At 39.6% G+C, this 21,905-nt stretch overlaps 1 protein-coding gene across 2 annotated transcripts in view; it reads right to left on the reverse strand.

Moving 5' to 3' along the window:
- Window positions 1-17,960, reverse strand: part of MTA3 (metastasis associated 1 family member 3) — a 129,539-nt gene extending 111,579 nt beyond the window's left edge. The window contains exons 1-3 of one of the 2 annotated variants that reach the window (XM_062489258.1): window positions 17,933-17,960; window positions 15,819-15,886; window positions 13,903-13,996 (exon numbers count right to left, since the gene is read on the reverse strand). In XM_062489258.1, coding sequence (XP_062345242.1) covers window positions 13,903-13,996; window positions 15,819-15,886; window positions 17,933-17,960 — 190 coding nt within the window. Of the gene's footprint in view, window positions 1-13,902; window positions 13,997-15,818; window positions 15,887-17,094; window positions 17,183-17,932 lie in introns of those variants that run through there. The other variant, XM_062489257.1, reaches the window with a different exon arrangement.
- Window positions 17,961-21,905: the final 3,945 nt, after the last annotated feature.

The raw sequence follows: 21,905 nt of genomic DNA on the forward strand, positions 1-21,905 counted from the left end.
ATCTGCTGGCTATGTGCCTGGTGATACAGCCCAGCATGGTCCTGGCCAACCCCCTTCCTTGTCAGGGAGTTGTGTGCCAGCAGCCTCAGGGCATTTCCTGCAGAGCTGCTGCCCCCAAGCCCCTCTGTTCCCAGCTTAGGCTCCTGCAGGAGCTCTTCCTTCCCCGGTGCAAGACTTGGCATTTGTCCCTACTGAACATCTTCATGTTCTTGACACAGCATTCCTTCTGCTCTTTAGGAATCCCTGCATACCAGCTCTTCCCCCAAGCCATCCCCTGGTCACCACCCCATTCTTGTGCCACCTGCAAACATGGCAAGAGTGCCCCATGTTGCCTGCTCCGGTCACTGCTAAGGACAGGACCCCATGGATTCCCACGAGTCTCCACACACAGTGTGGATGCTTAACCACCAACCTCTGACTCAGACCATGCAATTAATTTTTTATTCACCTAGTTGTCCCTTAATCTAGGTCAATTCCAATTGCTTAGCCTGCTGGGCCTACAAATAAAAGAACTTTTAAAAAAATAAAAAAAAAAAAAGAAGAGAGAGAAAAAAGCATAAATAAGAGACTGGGAAGACATAATGGAAAAAACAAGACTACTCCTTTCAACAGCAGCACAGATATCAATGCTGGATAAAAACAGCAGAGTACCCAAAGCTACAGTGCATTAACTTCCTAACCATAGTTGCTTCTACTCTTGAAGCCATACCTCAACTTAGCTGCACCCATCTTATGCAAGCTTAGATGAAGAGATTTAAATCACCACCACCATTTGTGGAATCACAACCATTTCACTGTTTGTTAAAATACTTTTTAAATTGTATTAGATCAGTATGAGATCAGAATTTCAAGTTCAAAGAAAGCCTCACTTTCAGAAAACTTCACCAACTTTCTTCCTTTCCTGTATACCTTTTTCTTCAACAACTTTTCTTCAGCCTAAAAAATATGCACATTCCAGGTATCAACAGCATGTTTTCAAACCTACAGATAGAAGCTGAGAATGCTGAAGAGCAGCAAGTTTATCACACACATCAAAGCAAAGGTGGCTGTGAATAAGACTCTAAGCTTAGATGGTTGTGGCAAAAACTTCAAATGCACATTTGGCAGTTAGATGCTACAGCAGTAACATTGACAAATATAGATTTGGGGAGAGAGAGTAAATCTAATTACTGCCAAATTTTCTACAAAAGAAAAACAGTAAGTCTAACCATCTGAACAGCTTTATTCAGACCGAGAATGAATTGAAGAGCTCTCTTAGGTTAGCAGTTAGCCAACTGGCTCATCTGTATGAGGCTTCTTGCCACATTTCATTGTACTAACTTTGTTGTGATATTTAACCCCCTAAAGCTGTAGCAAGGTCTTTTAATCAACTCTGTGAGCTAGACTATGCATGGTTACACTTGCAATTTGAGTGAGGAAGCATTTCCCAAAGCTGAATTAATTAGCTTTACTTATACCACGTCTGTTGCAATGCCTTAGAATATCTAACATCAATTTGATATTTGCTGTTACTTTCAAATAGGATAAGAAATCCAAAGAACAGTTTGAACGTATTACAAGTCATGTAAATGGCATATTACTATCTAACGCATGAATCTGAGCAATCTTTCAGGTAGGAAAAAAAGAAGTGATCACTTGTGTTTACAGGGAACAGGTCTACTTTTAATTCCTGCTGGATAGTATGGATATACATGTGGCCTCTAAGGGATTATCCAGTTTTCTTACACAGTTATCCAGGTGATCCTCCCACACAACCTCATCATTATTTTTCTAAAGAAGACCACAAAAAGAAATAACCACTGTTTAACCATTAAGAACTAATAACGCCACACCCACTGTCCAATAATAAAAAATATTTCCAAAATAATGCAAAATGGTTTTTTGGGTACTTTCAAGTAGCATTTTATAATAATAACAGTTTTGAGGACAACAGTCAGCCATAAACAACTGAGCAATTATACGACATTTATCACAGGCCTGTAGCAAAAATATTTTATGGAAACCATCACACCTTTCATTAGCAGAAAGAAACGTTCACCTTCCCAAACTTGATGGGTGGGACTTATTTGATAGCTGGTTCTGGAGATTGAGAGCTAGGAGCTTGTGGGTGGAAAGCTAGGAAGGATTACCTCCATAAGTACCGTGAATCATGATGTGCCACATTAATAAATAGATCCTAATAAATTAAATATAACATGAATAAATGCAAGAGCAAGCACAATAGCTCTTTAACCATTTTTCAGCACTGTAAGTTAGCTTGTAACAACACTACAAAACAGAAGGGTCCCACAGAAGCATGAGAACAACATGCAGGCAGTGGTGAAAAAGCTGGTTTATGTATCATAAACCTCAGCTAGATTTTCCCCTTTTACCTGATTTCTGTATCACCTATCCAAATGCAAATTCTGCCAAATGAGAAAAATATCCTGTTACAGGGCTCAGGTTGTGTTTGGTCATGTGTACATCTGTATGAACAGCAGCAAGCTGCTGCAGGATGCAAGAAGCAACAGCCCTGGGTAGTGTTTCTTTAAGCAGCTCATTAGTAGCAGCAAGCAGCAGACTCAAAATTTTGCCATGGACACTGCTATTTGCAACACGATGAACATCCAATTACTGGTTACATCCAGCTCATCAGCTGAATCAGAAGTCAATTAGTGGTTTTTCCAAAGTGTACATATGTTTAGAGTTGTGTGGGAAATAAAGGACATTTTACTTCTATCCTCAAATCCAGGCTGGCAGACCACCATGAGCAAAAGTGCTTGTGGTTGATCTGACAGTGCCCAAGAAATAATATTTAAATCCATCATCTGGCTCAAGAAATACAAGGGCAACCTGCAACGCTGCCATATAACCTGCATGAATAATTATTACACCTGATTTTAATAAAAGAGAGATCTGTATCTTCCATTTTCCCGAGACAGCTGCTATTAACAATTTTTCCCATCACTTAAGATTTTCACAATTTTTCTGTGAAACTCCTGCTCCTAAGATTATCTTTCCTTTAGCATAGGCAACAGGTCTGTTTGATCTAGTTGGTTAACAAGCTGCATGGCTGTCTCTCAATGTAAATATATAAAAAATAATAAATGTAACATAAGAGGAACTAAGCACACAAAAATGTGCTCTTATGTTTTCTTTAAGAATCCAAAGTCCCTGTTTAAGATCTACACTGACATTTTCTTGCACCGTATGACAATAACCACAGAGTTTCAGAGATCTAAACTGCTTTTCTAACATTCAGTTCACATCCTAAAAAGCCAATAAACAGCTTTTCAAAATTTGTTGGCAGAGATGAAAAGGCACAGATTGTACAAGCACTCTCCTACCCCTACTCAGAGTGGCATATGATTCTGCTTATAAAACACAAATTATTTATCTTCTACAGTATCTCCTTACAGAAAGGCTGAAATTTGTTGGAATTTTTTGCAGAAAGGAAAGAAGAAGTAGGGAGAAAATAAAAAAGAAAGAAAAAGGGGGGAAAAGAAAAAGGATTTGTATATCCTGCTCTTGGGTAAACTTAAGACACATTAAGACTATGTGCGGGATTAGGAAATGAGAAGAATATTATCTAAGAGAATGCTTGCTCAATGCTAACATGGTAAGAAAGCTTTTCTGCCTATAGGTCTGAGAAGACAACCAGGAAGAGGAGCTCATTCACTCTGATGGTCTGTGTAAGACTTAAAAGATCATTGCTTTCCATCTTTTTTCCATCAACTATGTTAGAAATTTACTTTCCAGGATACATTATTTCCTTAATACCTGCACAGAAATAATGAGATCATCATTTACAGGAACTGTACATATGAACTGGGAAAAGTAAAGAGATATGAATACATGTATTACTTTAAATTATTAAAGCCTTTTAATCTATTCATTCATTCTGAAACCAGGAGGAAAAACAAACAACAAAACAGTATAGGAAAAAAAATCACCTTGTATTAACTATTTGAATTTTAATACATATGCCATTCCCAAGTAAATTAATGAAGTCTTTCTTCTACTCTCAGTACTTAGCTTTGTAGACAACATGTTCAAATACCATTTTTATTGCAGCAAGTAAGATATCAAAAATCTTCACTTATTCATCTCATACATGGCAAATCTTCTGTATGCTGATTCTGGCACTTTTTCCTCTTATTAAAAACAAAAATTAAAAACTAAAAGAAAGGGGAGAGCATTATAAAGGCAGGCGAAGTGCTAGCCCCCATCTGAAGGCAAAAATATAAATATAAACATAAATATAATGTATATAAATAAACAAATATATATATATATAAATAAAAAAGTTGTCCATATATCAAAACCTTTGTTCTTGTATAATACTTGGCAACAGAGTTCTTGGACTCTTGAGGGCCTACTGAGAATAACTGCATCAGGATTTCACTCCTGACAGCAGCATCAGTCAAAGGATCTGCCTAAAGGAACGGCCACACAGCAAAGGGCCACAGCACCCTGTAGGGTCTAGATTACAGCTCACAGACTGCTAACACTATTTCTACTCTGGTTTAAGCCAAAACAAGGCTGCACTTTTAATACAGGGAACTGAAACATGACTCCCTTCAGCATTGCATATCACTGTCACAGTGCCTCACAACAGCAAGAACAGACAAATCAAAAATAAATCCTATCATTCAGCATATCAAAAGTGGGAAGATAGCTAATTTAGTTGTGCTGGTTTTGGATAGGTGTTTAACCTGTTGTACAAGTAGAAAAGGCACATGTACTCACATAACCCCTGGATATGCGCATATATATATATATATATATATATATATATACACACACACATATATATATATACACACACATATATATATATGCGCTCTGTGCATAGCCCAGCAGCTCTGCAACCTGCACAGAGAAGACATCCCATGTACTGTCATAAATCCTCAAACAGGTTTTGGATTCAGGCAGTAGGTGACAGTCAAAACGAACTATCTAGCTCCCTGAAGTCTTTTAGGAATCTGAAAATGTAGAGCAGGCTTTTACTGAAAAAAAAAAAAGAAGTGTTTTTTGACACTCAAACTTTTTTTGCTCACGGGAGCAATGTACTCTACATCAGTACAAAACAATCTGTCTGCAAGAATCATAGAATCATTTGTTGCACGTCAAAAACAGAAGCAAAGCAGATTCACACTACAAATCTCCACTTCATCAGAGAGGGCCGCAAACAGCAGCTGAGGTAAAAACCAAAATATGGATCAGACAAACTGCACTGCAAAACAGCACAGCCATTCTGGCCACCCACTCCACGAGGTTTGGGGCATGACAAACTCAGCGTATTTGCTGAATTTTTGTCCTGTTACTTCTGCAAGCTACCTTTAACAGAAGGAGAGTTTACAGACAAACCAAACAGCTACTTTTCACATTAATCTTATCTGCAACTTCTACCTAGTCCATAATACCTCACACCATATATATATATATATATATATATATATATATATATATATATATATATATGCACACACCCAGCACTACATGAATCAGCTGGGGCAGTAAGCACTACATTCATTCTCACACAGAGCCTTGCCCAAGTTGAAAAGCTTCACCTCTACCAGCATGTGTGCTGTTACAGGCAAGCATGAGTACTACTGAGGGCAACTACTGCACACTTCATTCCACTGCAGAATACAGACATTCAAGGATTACTGCTGGCAAGCCTTTAAATCATCATACCTGATTCCCAAGTCACCCATTTAACTGCCACTGCATGATGGGAAAGTCTTTCTATATTAATAGTGAGTTTATATCATTCAGATTTATAAATTATATAAACTACTCATTCAATTAGGCTACCAGAGAATTCTTTGAAGATGTGAAACACATCTCTAATTAGAGCTTTACAGATAGTTATAACCTAGCAAATTTTTTGTAGTCCAAAATTTATTCCTCAGGTGCTTTGGTACAGTGTGGGTGCACTGGGAAGACAGTGAGAAAAGTCACTTAAAATTAGGAGCCTTAAAAGGGATAACAAAAAGAAATTTAACCATTTGAGATTATGGAAATCTAGTTATCTTCATGAGACAAAAAGTTATGATCAATAATATCAATTTAAATACTACAAGTGTTTTAAGGGTACCAAGAACACAGTGTAGGATCACTTGTGTGCACAGTTAAGAAACAAGAAAGACACACGAAAGCAGCTGAGAGAAAAGTTACATGTTTTTCACAAAACAAAAGAAACCTTGAGCAAGTGCAGTAATAATGGCATGCGCATGTAAATTTGACCATGAGGAAATGAATCCTAAGGAACACAGGGAAATAGGTGAATGCACAATGCTTTGGCAATATTCTGTGAATACTCTCTCCTTCTAAAGACTTAAATGTGAAAAATTTATTTTGGGAGTAGAGCTCAAAAAAGTGACACCTTTTGTACCCTACTGAATTCTTTACCAAGGAAACTTACTAAATAAATACTGGCATTTAAGTAATAAAAATAAAAACTGAGCTTCATATATATGTTAAACAGTTTTAAGCATAAACATGAACCAATATTTTACAGCTTTCCACTTCTCACAGCAAATTCACAGAATTAACCCAGATTTTAGGTTGTTTGTTTTTACATTCAGAGAAACTGGCAGCAATGTATTCAAGCCTCTTAAATTCTGTGTTCAGAAAACAAGATTGTTGAATTTGAAAGAAAATTAATCTACACACACTTGCCCAATATTATAAGTTTATACTTTGGAGGTCTAAAGATGAAGCTAGCAGTTACTAGCTAGACAATCTGTGCAAAAATTCAGATGTAGTTACACAAATTGAACAGAGCAGACAATATTTTATATGCGAGGAAGCCATGCATGATGCAAATGCAGATCATACATACAGAGGTGAAAAAAAGTGTTTTTGCAAGTTTTCTATAAGTGCTAAGAACTCCTAAAATTATGAACTTAGTTGCAAAGCTATTCATCCATTAAGAGAAGATCATTAACATTCACAATTTAACAAGCCATTCTGCACCAAAGGGGGAGCGGACACAGAAGTTAATAATTCTACAAGATACTTGGGGCTGACAGTAAACTTGTTAATGAGACAATATAGCTACTACTTCTAAATGTCAGTCACTAAAAGAATACTCAGATATTGTCAGAAGCAAAATGCCTCTCATTACTGCTTCTTTATTGCTTTCACTGTTGAGGAGAGAAACATTCACAAGTTGTTGAACAAAAACCAAATTAAGAAAACACATAATTTATGACACTACCCAAAGCACCCTTGAAAAGAATAATTGGGAGCCTTGAGACAAATTTTTCCTTGGTGACAAGGAAGTAGCTTTCTGTATTTCAGCAAGTTCTCAATTTTCTCCCCCTTCTTCAAATAAATTACAACTGATGGCATTCTCTTGGGTAAATGAAGGAAAACTTGATGTTCCCTTGTCTCAGGAGATCAGAGATCATGTCTTCCTCACAAAACCCCCAAGCTCATATTCAGTGTAAATCATAGTGAGACTAATATAAGCGCCTTAGCATAAAAGCTACTCTGCCACTGATTAAAGAATTTGTTATCTGCATCATCCTTAAAGGGTCCTCCTAAGGTGTGTCTCTCCCACATCACAGACTTCAGGATTCCCAGAAGCAACACAACAGACCTGAAGTTGCTACTGCTTAATTTACATGTCTCTATCAGATGACTAAATAAGTATTAACATGTAAAATTCCAGCAAAAGCAACACTGGAACCTATACACCTAAACTTCCTGGCTTACTATATTTGGGTTTGTCTCTGTTCACCACCCCATCTTCAAAACAAATCCAAGAGTCTTCTGATGAGTAGCTCACAGACAGGGACTTCTGAAAAACCTGTCTGGTCCTCGAAGACAGGAGGGCAACTACGTAAGATCAAAACTAATTTTCTCCTAATTCATGGTGTGTGTGTGTGGACAGAGATGACAGAGCCAGGGACACTGAGCTGCAAACAAAACACAAATTTATACTTACAGAAGCCCTGAGATTAACAAGGCAGTATCTCACTTAACCAGTTACACGAGTCTGCTCACCCACTCCTCAGGCATAACCAGCAGCCAAGCCTTCTTCCTCATACACAACTCAAGAGCCTCTCCTACCTTTCATTCCCAGCTCTGTTTTTCCAGGCCTTAGCTCCTTTATCTCCTATCCAACCAGAAAAATGGCATCTTTTATCACAGCGTGATATCAACAGATCACTTTTCTTAACAGGAAGCAAGAGAGGCCTTCTCACCAAGTGCAATGGAAAAAATGAACTGTAACCTAACAGAAAACTTTCGAAAAACCACAAAATTCCACATAAGTATTACTTACACTACTGCAATAGACACAAATCAATTGAGCTCTAAAGACTTTTTATTTTTTTTGCCAACATGACTATAAGCAAGACCAAAAAAGTATTCACCATGGGGTTGATGCTTATTGCTTGGGTCTTTTTTTCTTTTTTCTTTTTTTTTTAAGAAACTAATAATTATTTCAACATTTAAAATTATCAAGAGAGAGAAAATGGATTGTATGCAGCAAAAGAGTTAAAATTTGTCTCTTGGGTTCATTTCACCAAAGATGCTTCTAACTGAACATGGCCTGCAAAGACAACAGGTATCAAGGGAAGTGGAGTTTTATAAATGTTTTGAATCATACTGAGTCAAATGTGTGACTGAGATAACTGAACACTGAAGAACACAAGGTGTTTTAGACATTTTACTCTGGAGCCCTTTCCCGGATCCACACAGGCTCCACACCTGTAACTTTTTTCATACAATTTCTAATTTTATTTTTTTTTTATTGTTGAAGAGGGTAGGAAATATTCTTGTGTTTTTCCTGGAGTTCAGTACTAAAAATATCACTATGCAACAGCAACCATATGTTGAAAAACCTGATGACACACAAAAGGAATTCACATTTCAGTTTTGAGTATCTTTGGGAACATCAATGAGCAATCTGCTAAACACTACTGCTCAAGTTAAGTTCATTTACTTAACATCTTCAGTGATACCTGCTATCCTGCTGCTGTGCTGACATAAAATGTTTCTCAAAAATCAGATGGAATATTAACAGCTTCATTCTCTCAGACGCATCTGGAGTGTTGGCAGTCAATATCGACAATATGCAAAACATTCCTCTCCTCAAATACAAAGCACCTTTAAGAGAAGGTAAGAAGGCTCAGCAGCAGCTAAACTGCTCTGCAAGATCAAGCCATTTCCAGGAATGCTGGAACATTCTTGATATTATATAGAAAATAAACTACAAGTGTTTTGTATGGTGCTTTGAGATCTTTTAACATCAACTACAAAAACACATTGGTATATTAAATATTTTTCACCAACTTTAATAAGAATGTCTAATAGGAGCGCTGCTTTACAGGCAAAAAGGTTGAAGTACAAACAATACTGGATTTGTTTCTGATTGCAACATATCAATGTCATACAAAGGTCAGAACTGAATACAGACTCCAACATTTGATAATAAAGTTTAGTGGGCCTAGCACTGTTCAGTCAAAGGATGGATCATGGAGGACTTTTCCCACTCTAATGATTGTCTAACCAGGAATCACTAGCAGGACTCTTCTGCTCCTAGATATCTATCATGTACAAAAATTCTGTAGCTGAAACACCATTTTACGAAGTAACATAACACAAAACATGACTGATTAAGACCAAAAGAAAATTTTTTTTTAAAATGTGCAACAAGAATTAAAGCCAGTAAGTGATCTCTAAAAAGAACAGATACTGAATATGATTTTTTTGTCAGCTTGTATAATCTAGAAAAATTTCATTTTACCTTTCATCTCAATCAATGAAACAAATCTCAGAGTTGTTTTTTTTTAATTGAGTACTGTCTCATTCACAAAGAATATCATTTGTGTTAATGAGAAGAAATACATTCTGCATGGGCTTTATCACAGGCCCAGAAATATTCTTGGCATTGAGTCAGCATCTCAGCACACCTAAACAAACCCTCTTAATAAATCAGAAGATGAAGGACTCCAACAACAGCAGTTTTTTATATCCCCACCAGATGGTTGACTAGGCAAAAGGTAGCTGAGGAGTTGCAATAAGAGAATGACTTCAGACACAGTATTACATGATAACACGATCAGATAAAGAACTTAAAGTGCAAAGAACTGCAAAAAAATGGCATCATGCACTCAGGTCACCCCAGTCAGCTTCAAGAAAGTAGTAGTGAATAAACCTCAGATACGGTATGGTTCTTGGAATGGTCCCTGTGCAGGGCCAGGAGTTAGACCCAATTATCCTCATGTGTATCTTGTAACACAGGCTGTTCAATGATTCTATGATAAATCTATTGCAAAAGAAGGAAATACAGAACCTAAGCCCTCTTCTGTAACCCAAAACCAGTGCTGATACAAAGCTGATACAGTCTCCTCTCCACATCTATTAAAACCTTGCCCTAAAATATTTACATTAATTCTATTGAAGATAAAGAATCATCTACATTTCAAAGTTTCAGATACAGCAGGCAATTTCTGAGTCACTCCATTTAGTTAGGGAACATGGCTATGCCACCCCTTTATGTTTGCTTCACCCATTTTAATGAGCTGTTTTCTGTCCCAGGTCTCCAAGTTCACTTGCTTACGTACTCAGGTATCTGCTGCAATATCTGCCTCTTGTCCTGCCTTCCATCCTCTATTCATCTCTCTTCTTTCTCTTCCCTTCACAGTAAGCCTTACTCTGCTGGTCAATTCTTTCATGCCAAGAAAGGAACAGCCCCCTCACAGTGACCCTGCAGTGATGGCTCCAACCTAAGTGCTGGTGAGAGTTAACACCCCAAAAGAACTCTCTTACTAAACTCAGGAGGCTGCACAGCATCAAGAAGCTGATCCTGGACAGTATTTTGGTTTGTATTTCAAGCTGACCTTACCATAAACTCTATTTTATAGTAACATAAATCAAAAGGTAAAAAAACAAAGTCCTCAAGTGCCCATAAAACATTCCAAATCCCCAGATTTAAGTGGCTATAGTCAGCTTCTAGAACTATTCCCAGATCTAAACTGATGTCATACATGATGCTGGTAGACAAATAAAAATTTCTTTAATTAAATTCTACCTGAAACACTTATTTTATTTCCAGGGAAAAAAAATTACTCACAGATTAGTGACATTCTTTGAAAACAAGGGAACTATTCTCTACCTGAGTATTTCAGAATGGCCTAAGGAAAATTTGTTTTCCCCCACTAAATTTGAAATATTTTGGAAGACAACTTAAAAGAAAAGCAAACAAACAAAGAAATCCCCAACTGCATTTAAAAACAAACAAACAAAAACCAAACAAACAAAACTCCAAACAACAAAAACAAACAAAAACCCAACCACCCAAGAAAACAACAACAACCACCAGCCTAGGAAAACAATATACTGACTCCTTACCAGTGATAAAGTCACAGATCAGCTTTATTCCATGTTTCCCAAACGTAGTTTAGAATAACTCTGAAACTTTTTCAAGTTACTGAAAATTTCTTCTTAAAATTCCAAAATATTTTCTTACAAAGCTATTTGCTTCTTTTACTAAATGGAACTATATCTACATCTCAAAATATAACCTTCAGAAACTGATGTGTCAGTCAAAAAAAGCCCAACCCCCACCTGCCAAAATCTTCAGAAATGCATAACTTGGACCAGTTTTCTCAATTATAAAGGAAAAAAATGCTAGCAGTACAAAATATCATTAGAAAAGATCAAGCAGATCTTATACTTAAGACTTCTCCAAACAGGCACACAAGAGAAATCAGGGGCTGAACTAGAATTTCCATTCCTTAAGAAGCTTCTATCTTTTAACATTTATTTTATGCCAAACCAGGTAGAAGTGTTGACGTCCCAACATGTTTAGCTACATAAAACATTTCCAAAACATTATATTCACAAATATACAAATATTTTGTTTACACACACCATATTTTTAAACAAAACACTGTGTTATTCCAGAATGAAAGCCTTTAAATTGATTTGACATTTAACTACATCTGCTCTATGAGCTATGGGAAGCTCTAGGCGAGCAATCCTCTGCTATATGCTGCCCCCTGCAACTGTAACAAACATCTCCTAAGAGAACTTGGCACTACACCTTCCACAGATGTCTCCAGAGAAAACGTTCCTAGAGAAACATAATTCATAAGAGCACTGGGTTAGAAGGCTCATAACCTGTGAAGCACAGGCATTCTAAAGATGTTTGGTGAACCAGATGTAAATCACATTTCTGTTTTTTCACTACGAAACCACAAGAGAATCCCAGTAGAGAAAACATGATGGAAGACTCCATGGCACTCCTAGTGACACCAACAAACCCCTAGTATGCTATAGAAGAACAACAGACCATCAACAAGTACTTTCTACCAAAGTGCTGACAAAACGGCAATCTAAAACTCACAAAGGAAGCAGAACTCTTTATTCACTTTTCCAGACTGAATGATACCCACAGGACTAACACACCCTTTTCTGAAAAATAAGCCAACTAAAAAAAAAAATCATTACAAGATTCATGTTTTTAAAATCTTTTTTTTTAAATAAAGTATTTCCAAGTAAAGTTGTTATCCTTTTCACACTTTATTTTCCCCTTTTCCCCTCCCCCCCATTAGAAAAGAAAAACAAAAGTTCTAGGAAGTTTTAGAAAGTTTAGTGAAGCCCACCTAAAGTTCAATGTTTCTATACATTTCAGCTGGAAGAACTCAAAAGACAAATTAATGATTGCAGGGGCTGATGATCATGATCATAAATAGGTCACAAATAACTATAGATTGTACCCAACTATGTAGGAAAAACATGAAACAATTTTCTTAGTACAAAAGCAAGATGTATTGTCTTCCTATAAAAACCAAGCTAATACTTGATACTACGTTCTCAAACCACCCCCACTTCTCTAAGACCAACAAAAGAATAAAACAAAAGCTAAAGGTCGGCTGTTTCTCTTCATTAACCATACCTGGATGAGCAAAATTACCAGAATTGCTCATTAAACAAACTGCAGGGTATTTTAAAGCACCTAATTACACCATCATATATTTGTATCAAAACGTTGCCAGTATCTAATGTCTTTCAAGAGACTCATCCCAATAAATTAGAGAGATTTATAACCCCTACATAACTTATTCACAGATTAATTTTGAAAACTCAAGCATCGTATATAATCAAAGTGGTATTTAATAGCCTATGGCAAGAAATTGATGGGATGCTGACATACTTCACATTTCAGTTATTTACAAATATAACTGGAGTATTTTGCAAATTACTGTTTTCATCTCAGATTTTTAGGTTCCTAATTATATTTTCAAAATTGTATTTTTTCAGAATTATAGTTTTCATCAAAAAGTTATGGAAAATATGATATTTCAGTTGTATGCCAAATGGCAGATACAAAAAAAGGTTAGGTTCATGTTGGAAAATGGGGCTTTTTTCAGCCAGTACCACTTGTTTATCTGGGGGAAAAAAAAAAAAAAAGGGAAGAAACCCAACCCCCCCTATTTTTGACTAATATCTACATTTAGCATAAATGCGCATGAAAGCTCTTTTACAATCTCCAGTGATTTTCAGTTCCCAAGGAATTCTACATTAAGCACAAATGTTTACGTCTAATTCAAAAAAGTCACTTCAAATAATCACAAATGCTCTTAAGCTTAAATTAACTTACAAGAAAGAATTACTTTTGACATAAAAAAAAATACAGCTGTATCTTCCTGATGAAAAGATACATTTTTTTTTCCCAGATGAACAATCTCAATCACATGAATACAGCTTAACTTAATTCCCACAAGCAACTGATAGGAGCAGGAGAATATCAGATAATACTAAGCAACTAACTGGATATTAATAAATGCCTAACATAAATATATATTTCACATGCTAAAAAAACCTACAATTTTAAGCAGTTGCAGAAATTGAGCGGGCTGCATTAGTAAGAAAAAATGCCCTATACCATCTACTTACTAGCATGCTTATCTGCAAGCATTATAAGGCTGTTAGAAATATCTCTTCGCCTGTAAAAACACACCACTTTTGCTTCCACGTTCCCATTGGCAGTCTACAAAAGAGAGAGAAAATCAAGTCAGAATGTATCCCTCCTCAGCTGTGCAATACAAATTAAATGCTCTCTGCTCAGAGTGTTCCCTCATATCATTAGTTCTCACATGATCAGTCAAGCTGAAAACAACAGAATTACTTCAATAAATAACATCTTCTTCAGAGAGGCCAGTACCAACTTTAGACCAGACAAGAGGTTTAACTACAATTATTGAGTCCTCAGAATTTATATTTATTCAGGTGTTCAGAGGTGCCAGTATCATGCAAACATAAGAATCCTTCAGAAATGTTAGAATCTCGCGAACGTTTCTTTACAATCCAGCTTTAGAGAAAAATGTACGTTTCAAAGTACTCTGGCATTTTTTCAGAATCTTATTTAATATAATATTTATTGAAGAAGTCTTCTTGAAAGACTTTTGAAAGGTCTATTTGAAAAAGTCACAACAGCTCCTAAAATAAAAGAGCTATTTAGTTCAATGTTGTTTTCATGACTCATCATGGGGACCACGATCTGCTATAAAGAATTAACTACTATTTGAAGAACTGTGTCCTCCTCCTCCTCCTTGAAGGATACAAAAGTACTTTTTTACCTTGAGCTACTTATTTAATACTAAAAAGTATAACGTCTTAAGTTTCTTACCAAAAAAAAACCAAAAAACTGTCCCTGGTAGAACAATAATCAAAGCATTTCATTACACATTTACATACCATCTCCACATTTGCTCAATACCTTTGACACACAAAAGCAAACCATTCACATTTAAGATGTCTGGACTACAACTTCCAACCTCTCTTTAAGAAAAAGAAAAATCAATACATGACTCTATTTTACCCTGCATAAGCAAGATTAAATTAGAGCAATGCAGTTTAAAAATAACAAACATTATATTTAATATATGATTGGAATCATGTCAATTGCTGTGAATAAGAAAATTTCTTCCCCAACAAAAGTCAAAAAATATTTGCCATGCACAAGTTCAGTGGATGTTGTGTTGGACAGCACTAACTGTTAATGTGGTTGATGTCTGCTATTGGCATACTGCTGTTTCACTAATAAGAAGAAAATCACTTGCAGGTCACCAATTTTTAAATTTACTTTCTAACAACTGGAAAAAAAATCTTAATCATTACTCACATCTTGATGGGCATTTTGACAACTAACTTTTAAAAGAGTACATCAGTGAGTTTTAATAGTGCTCGAGGGAAAAGTAAAAAAAAATAATACATTTAGAAACTCCACACTATTCTTAGTAGTGTAAGAGTGAAAAAGAAGAATCATGCTTTCCACAAAAATGACAGTCAATAGAGCCCCCATTTTTTAGGAAAATACACTCAGGATAGACAGAGAACACAGTCTGTACTTTATTCAAAAGCCCATTCTTCATTCACAGCTGCCAACAGCAGAGCAATAAACAGCCACAGAAGTCACATATTCTGTTAGTTGATCACTGCAAAGTCTCGCTGGTACCTTCCAGCTCTTTAGATGTCTGTCTAAAAGCAGACACATTACATGATGGCTGTCATTCCAGATGGATTCACAGTGTCATCGTCAGCCAGAGAATCAAATTCATTCATTTCTCCAAGAACCCATAGAATTCACTAGAAAATATTTTGCAGCAGAGTAATCGTGCTCACCAGGAATGAGCAACTGGGTGTTTCCTCAGGTAACAGGGCAGAATTACAGGATATCACATAGCAAGTTTTCAGTAACCACCAGAAAACCCTACCACAGCAGAAATCTTAAGGGATGAAAATAATTCTCAGGTTTTAACAAGCACACTGACTGTTGCCAAAGATTAAGGAAGAATCTTAGATATCTGTACCTTGTTAAGTTCTTCAATTCTCCTAATGAGATATGGATTGCTGGAAGAATTTTCAAAATAAACATAATCTGCAAGGAAAAAAGGGAAAGTCACTGAAATGCCAAAAATGCCAAAAAATTATGTAAGGTAATATCAATATTAGTGCAGAAATTTTCTTCTAAACCAAGAAGTTTTCAAAGGGCTGATATTTCTTCATAAACGTTGGGACAGTGATGTACTTCTACGCTGAGATACAATATAATTTGTTCCTAAATTCTGGTTATAACTGCACTACACCTGCTTTAACAACCAAGCTGGAAAAAAGTTAAATGCTTTGTGTTGAAGCTTACACTGTAATCCAGTAATCCACGCACTTCCTAAATGTTGACAGAGAAGGAATAACTTCTCACAATCAATCAGGGAAGACTTAAGAACTGAGCACTTTAGTGAGTTTCTATATTATGGAGATTAACATTTCTGTAAGAGGTGACACCTCATATTTCTTATCAGGTGCTGTGGCAGTAGAGTTGCCCCAATGAGTAACTTATGTTTTATGATACTCGCTCTTGTTATCTCTGTACAGTAAGACGAAAACTATACTAAGCAGAAATTGTCCTGAGATTAGCAAGGATCTTGCAGGACAAAGTCTCTTCCAGCATCACTAATATTAAAAAATTCTATAGAGTGTATGGAAGTTTACTCATATGCTGAAAGCTGCTCCCATGTAACATACAAAGAAATTGACATGCAGCGCATTTCCTTCAATAGTTTTCTGAAAACTTGTTTTTGTCCAACGAAAAAGTACCCATCAAATGCCAACCACACTTTAAATTTGATATTCTATATTCTGCACCCTGCACACTTTATTTTTTAAAACTCGGATGAGAAACTATAACAACGTATAAAAGTCTTCTGCAACATTTTGACACTACAATACAATGAAAAGGCACTTCAAGTAGTTCTAATGAAAGAATATGATCTCTGGATCACGATTGCTTGTTAAGATTGCAACGAAAAAAAAAAAGAAAATTGGTGACCTAAGAGGTAAACCCTACCCACTACCTGCTCAGAGAAGTATTACTTTGATGAGTAAAGACTGATGGGGCTTCAATCCAAATGCCCTAATGAGGGAGCATTCAAATGGAAGATCTGTGGCTCTGTCAAGAATATCTGAAAACATTAGCAGAAAAGGATTCAAACTATCCTCACCCCTCATTCCCACGCACCTTCTCTCTCAGCTCTGGCTGTTGAGAGATCACGGGGATAGAACGATTTTTGAGCACCCAGTAGCGCACACCTAACTTGAGCGGTGCACCTGAGGCACAGCACTGGGCACACTGCCACGATCGGTCCCTCCGTGGGGGAGCGAAAGTTATCCGTGTCATTTTCGACAGGCTGGGGATGGGAAGACAAACGTGCGCCGTGCTTTTCGCCGCCTAAATGCCCTCTCCCTCCCGCCCTTCGCCAAGCAGTCACGTATCAGGGCGCTCCTCAGGGGTCACGGCGGTAAGCAAGGGAAGCTGACAGAAATCCCCCGGTTACACAGCCGGATTAATAATTTATCCCGGCAGACCAAGGAAGGCGCGGAGAAACTCCGCCGCGAGAGCGGGCGCGGGGGCAGGGGAGCCGCACGGAGGGAAGGGGCCCGGGGCTGGGCTGGGGCTGCCGTGCGCACCGCACCGCACCGCCCCGCACCGCGCCGGCAGGGCCCGCCAGGCCGCGCCGGGGCCAGCCCGGCCCGGGGGCGCCTCGCTCGCCCCGGAGGCGGCCCCTCGCGAAGGGCAGCCGTGCCCGGCCCGCGGTGCGGGGGCTGGAAGCCGGCGGCGCCGCTCCCCCCTTTCCCGCGGAGGGCGGCGCTGCCCTTCTCCTCCTCGGCGGCGGGGGCCGGGCTCCCACCCGGCGCACGGGGCCGGCGGGGGAGGAACCTGCGTCCTCCCCCTCCGCCCCGCGGAGGGCCCGGCGACCCTTTACCGGACCGGCCCGCCCGGGCCCGGCCGCCGCGTGGGGACCGCGCCGGCCCGAGGAGCCGGAGCGCCGCTCTTGGCCCCGGCGCGGCGCGCACGGCCCGCGGCCCGGCTGGCTTCCCCGGCCCTGCGCGGGGGGCTCCGGGCGGGCGCCGCCGCGTCCCCACATACCTCCCACTCGGTACATGTTGGCCGCCATGTCTGCGCTCTGCGCCGCCCTCCTCCTCCTCCTCCTCCTGCCGCCTCTGCCGGGCCGGGCTGGGCAAGGAGGGAGCGGCTCCCGCCGCCGCCCCCCCGCGCCGCGCTCGCCCCCACCCCGCGCCGCCACCCCTCCCCGCCCGGGCGCAGGACACAGCGCCCCACGGGGCCGCCGCCGCTTCCGGAGGCGCCGGAGGGGAAGGGGTTAAGCGGGCGCCCCCGCCGCTCCCCCCGCGCACCGGCCCCGGGGCGGGTCGCGGGCTGGGCCCGGCCGCAGGTGGGGTGGGGCGGGCCGGGCCGGGCCGGGCGGTGCCGGGGGAGGTGCGGGTGCGCGGCCCCGCTCCCCGCCCTGCCCGGAGCGCGCCGCGATTTGCGGACTCCCGCCGCTTTGTCCCTTCTCCGGCCCGGGGGATGTTTTTGGCGTTTTCCTCTTCCCCGGAGCGGCCGAGGGATCTCTCCCCTTTGGCAACTCGGAGTAGTATCCCAGAAAAAGTTTGTTTCTTGCGCAGCACCTGTTGGCGAGGGGTTTGGCGGCCTCTTTGTTGGCCTCCGGAGCGCGGTCCCGCGGGCGGCTCCGTCTCCCCCAGCCCGCCCTGGGCACGGTGCCTCTCGGAGCTCTCCGCCGTCCGCAGGAGGCAGCGTGCTCGCACCAGGCAGCAGAAAACATCTACGGCAGAATAAAGATAAATCTAGCAGCTAGTCTCGGAGGCAGGAAGCGTCGAAGAGATGCTTTCAAAACATCCGATGAGAGAGATGCTTCAAAAACATCAATACTGATGTAACGTGAAGCCATTTTCCCCTGTTTATACAAAGTTCACACCATAAGGAACAATCCATACACTTCACAAATTGATCCTGCTGTGGCATGCTTCCTTGGAAGAAAAATGCTTATTGTCAGCCTCCTGTGACAAAGGGGATGATTTATTATTTGCTTTATGTCCTGGATATTTACACGTGCAGCTTGAGTCTTACCAAGCTAAAATTTCACTTCATCCTGAGTTGCAGCAAAATGTGTTGGTTAGAAGGAGGGATAATATTCCCTGGTCTTTCAAACCATTATATCCTGTCTTTCCTAAATCCTCTAAGCAAATCTGGGACTATTAAGTTTTTGTCTACTTCTGGTACACACTAAATTTCTCAAGTAACTACAGCATTTTGTCAAAACGGCAACTGAGAAGGCTACTTCTGAAACACATATAATAGGCAAATGGTACAGTGATTTTATTCTTCTTTTAAAAACAGCAGCACATTCAAGCATCGAAAGGAAAAAAAGGGAATTTTCCTCGACTGAACATCTGTGGGAGCTGAAAACAAAGTCAGCAGAAAATCCTTGGGAGGTACCAACTGTCCAGCTGGATATTTCCAGAGGCACAATAACATGACCTCAGCAGAGACCTGAGGCATTTTTACTCTGGTTTACTGCTTTGGTAAATAAAACAGGTTAAACTTTCAAGGCAAGAGAACAGTTAATTCAAATAGTTGGTTTGTCACAGCCATTACCAATTACATAAAATGCCTCCAAGTTCTTTTCCTCATTATAAGTCTGCACTTGGACATTAGGGGGATTCCCCACACTAGGAAGTTTAGAATGTCCTCTCATCCAGCAAGGAGTGGATTTGGACAGAAACAGACCTTTGCTTCCATCAGCTGAAGGCATGGCCTGTGGAAGAGCAGGCAGCTCCTGAGGATGCAGAAGGTGAGAGAGCAGCCCAGGGAAGCCCACAGTCCCAGCCTGTCCTTTCGAGTCGACAGCCTGAAAATAGTAACGAAACCACCCTTGCTTACAGCTGCCAGACTGAGGCTGCATCACAGACCAGATAAACAGAGAAAGAATGATATTTGTACATACACCTCAGTACCGAATCACTGGGCCTTGTTGTTCACAGTAACACAGGCAGCACCAGCACAGCCTGGGGTGTACAGCGCGTCCATGGTTCAAGGTCGCTGTTTGGGAGTGGGCACAGCCAGCTAATGGATACAGAGTTGCAGCACTGGCAGTACATTTTATTTTGGCGTAACATACCCAAAAGCCTGGATACAGTTTCTTTTCAGCATTCTCTCGGTGTACAGAATGGGAAAAATTGAAGTTATGTAAACCTCTTAATTTTTCTAGATTAAATAGAATAGAAAAGTCTTGTTTCAATTATAAGATTGTTAAGAAGAAAAAAACACAACAAACCAGATAAGAGCCTTGTCTTAACCTGGTATATGAACTGTGTTTAGCTATAGATTGAGATTACTTGTGGTGTTTGAAAGAAACCACATTTCTGTGGCAACTTAATTTAAGATGCAAGACTGATTATTCCTGTTAGAGCCACAAGTTACCTGTGAGAGCTTAATTTTAAAACTTTCTTTGTTGTGCCACCCTGAGCAGCCCATCATTCCTCCTCATGGTCCTCCAAAGAAAAGCCAAGAAGGAAAGAATGGAGTGTTAAAAGAATTATTTCAAAACATAGAGTAGTTCCATGGTCCAGGCTTGCTAACTGCCCCCATGATGAGCTAGATCAGCAGTCCTGGAGGAGATGGACATCAGGCACTGAGGGAAGAGATGACCAAGAACCTTTCATGGTATTCCCAACACACTATCTATTGACTTATCCAGGTTTCACCCTCTTTTTTGGCTTTTACACTTCAGCCTCATCTGCTGCACCTAAGTCATGTCTATTACACACCTATAAGGTTGACTGGAGCTATACAATTTTCTTAATGTCTTTAAAAGAACAGTATTATGATTTTTTTTTTTTCCCCATGAGAGAGAGTGCAAAAAGTTTCACCTTTTCTTTGTAGGCAATTTAAGGCTTCTTTCTCAGATGTGGAATTATGTGGACAAAGCTAATGGGAATCTGTTATCAAAGACTTTTATTCCTGAATTTTCATTTCTCAAATTAAATTTTCACATTTGCCACTATCGCAGAGCCAAAATGAAAGTTTCAAAAAGTACTGACAATCTTATTCCATGAAGTCATAGAATAAGAGAACTTCCATTGCAGCTTCCATACAGCATTTTGTTTTATGTCCATAGAATTTAATTTCAAAGTTTCCCAATTTTGGAAATCCCTTAATTACAAAAAGCTTGAATCTAAACAACACCAACCTCACCATCTAAACATGTCCAGCCTATAAGCTTTCTCACAAAAGATACCAGAACTGAAGACAAATCCTCCTAAATTACTTGATTGTTACTGACAGTGAAGAGGACTAAAGTAAAACATATTGATAGAGGTGTGCATTTCAGATTGAAATACTTCAGGATCTTACAGGTAGAGACATCTTAGTGAAATCGACAGAAACACTGAAGAAGGAGCTGTGAGAACCCTCATCAAAAATGTTCATCTTCCTGTAGAACTTCCAGAGACTCACCCTTGTGCTAATGCAATAGAAAGGAAAAGGCGTTTCCCATCCTTAGCCCATTCCTATGGGACCCTAGACGGTTTGTTGGAGTTGTTGTTTTATTTTATTTTTTTTGCACAGGTAATTTTGAAGCACAGGAAACATTCAGCTGTTCAAGTTTACGAGTTTACACCAAGGAAATCCAGCTCCCTTGCTAGCAAAACTTTTCTGCAGCAAATAAACTGGCTGCATGCACATAATCCATACAAAGAGTTAAAATTACAAAGGGCTCCACAAATGATCATTTCTTATCAGCTTAAACTGCTACACTGAGTGTAAATCACCACCACCCAGGACCTGGTTATTTTATGGACTTGTCCTGTAGCTCAAAAATAAAATGCAGTCTGTACAAAGTCACTTTGCTCTTGTGTGAGCAAACATGCCAGCTAACAGTTGCACATTGATCAGACTGATTTGCAGGCAGCTAAAAGTACAGGCACTTTTTTTTTTACCAACACAAATACACACCATAACTTGCAAAACCTCATTAATTAATTTATAGCAGAGATGGAATTCATATTGGTGTCACTTAATTAGTCACAAAACAAAGATATTT

Source organism: Cinclus cinclus, chromosome 3 (assembly GCF_963662255.1).
Source record: "Cinclus cinclus chromosome 3, bCinCin1.1, whole genome shotgun sequence".
Lineage (NCBI taxonomy): Eukaryota > Metazoa > Chordata > Aves > Passeriformes > Cinclidae > Cinclus > Cinclus cinclus.